The 284-nt window shown below is 55.6% G+C and overlaps 1 protein-coding gene across 1 annotated transcript; it reads left to right on the top strand.

Annotated features, from left to right (window-relative positions):
* Positions 1–5: 5 nt before the first annotated feature.
* LOC121940735 (toll-like receptor 13) lies at positions 6–279 on the top strand (the record flags this gene model as incomplete). Its single annotated transcript, XM_042483436.1, has 1 exon — positions 6–279. A coding segment is annotated over one exon (274 nt), but the record flags the coding sequence as incomplete, so codon positions are not given.
* Positions 280–284: the final 5 nt, after the last annotated feature.

Here is a 284-nt window from a genome sequence, read left to right as displayed (position 1 = left end):
TTAGCTTCCTCTGCTTCATTTCTAGCTTTTGTCTGACTCTGCTGACTCTCCTCACCTCCTTCATCTACCACTTTCTGAGGTGGCATCTCGCCTACGCCTACCACCTCTTCCTGGCCTTCCTCTACGACAGCAGGAAGAGGAAGAAAGGAGCTCCTCACCTGTACGACGCCTTCATCTCCTACAACGTTCACGACGAGGCCTGGGTCTGCAGAGAGATGCTTCCGGTGCTGGAGGACGAGCAGGGCTGGAGACTCTGTCTGCACCACCGCGACTTCCAACCAGGT

Source organism: Plectropomus leopardus, unplaced genomic scaffold, assembly GCF_008729295.1.
Source record: "Plectropomus leopardus isolate mb unplaced genomic scaffold, YSFRI_Pleo_2.0 unplaced_scaffold93328, whole genome shotgun sequence".
NCBI lineage: Eukaryota > Metazoa > Chordata > Actinopteri > Perciformes > Serranidae > Plectropomus > Plectropomus leopardus.
This window is presented reverse-complemented; position numbering and strand designations above follow the sequence as displayed.